The sequence below is a fragment of the Gekko japonicus genome, unplaced genomic scaffold (assembly GCF_001447785.1).
Source record: "Gekko japonicus isolate JY-2015 unplaced genomic scaffold, Gekko_japonicus_V1.1 scaffold298, whole genome shotgun sequence".
NCBI lineage: Eukaryota > Metazoa > Chordata > Lepidosauria > Squamata > Gekkonidae > Gekko > Gekko japonicus.
The window spans coordinates 350,374-350,916 of NW_015163615.1; the positions used below are offsets into that span (position 1 = coordinate 350,374).

The 543-nt window shown below is 72.2% G+C and overlaps 1 protein-coding gene across 1 annotated transcript in view; it reads left to right on the forward strand.

Moving 5' to 3' along the window:
- The first annotated feature begins 12 nt into the window (after nucleotides 1-12).
- Nucleotides 13-543, forward strand: part of LOC107107130 (early growth response protein 1-like) — a 3,195-nt gene continuing 2,664 nt past the window's right edge. The window contains exon 1 of the mRNA XM_015407373.1: nucleotides 13-432. Coding sequence (XP_015262859.1) covers nucleotides 187-432 — 246 coding nt within the window. The 5' untranslated portion in view covers nucleotides 13-186. The remainder of the gene's footprint in view (nucleotides 433-543) is intronic.

Consider the following 543-nt stretch of genomic DNA (forward strand, 5'->3'; position numbering starts at 1 on the left):
CGGGCCGGCCGGGCGGGTGGGGGAGCAGAGCGCCTCCGGCGGGCAGAGCCGGGGGAACCCCAGGCTGGCCGAGCAGCAGCAGCCGCCGCCCACTCCCGTCTTCCTCCTCCTCAGTCTTCTCTCTCCCTCGCCCCTGTCTTGACGTGCAGCCCCGGGCAAAGCCCGAGCCCCGAGGAGAGCGCCCCCATGGCCGCAGCCAAGGCCGAGATGCAGCTCCTGCCCTCGCTGCAGATGGCCGATCCCTTCAGCTCCTTCCCGCACTCGCCCCCCACCATGGACGCCCACTACCCCAAGCTGGAGGAGATCATGCTGCTGGCGAGCGGGGCCCCCCAGTTCCTCAGCTCCGCCGGGGGCCCCGAGAGCGGCGGAGGCAACGGCGGCGGCTTCAACCCCGCCGGCGAAGGAGGGGAGCAGAGCTACGAGCATCTGGCGGCAGGTAGGCAGGCAAACAAACAGGCGCGGAGCGGGGAAAGGCGTCGGGGGGAAAACGGCTGCCTGGCGAGGAACGGGGCGGGGGGGGCGGATTCTCAGATGTGGGGCAGC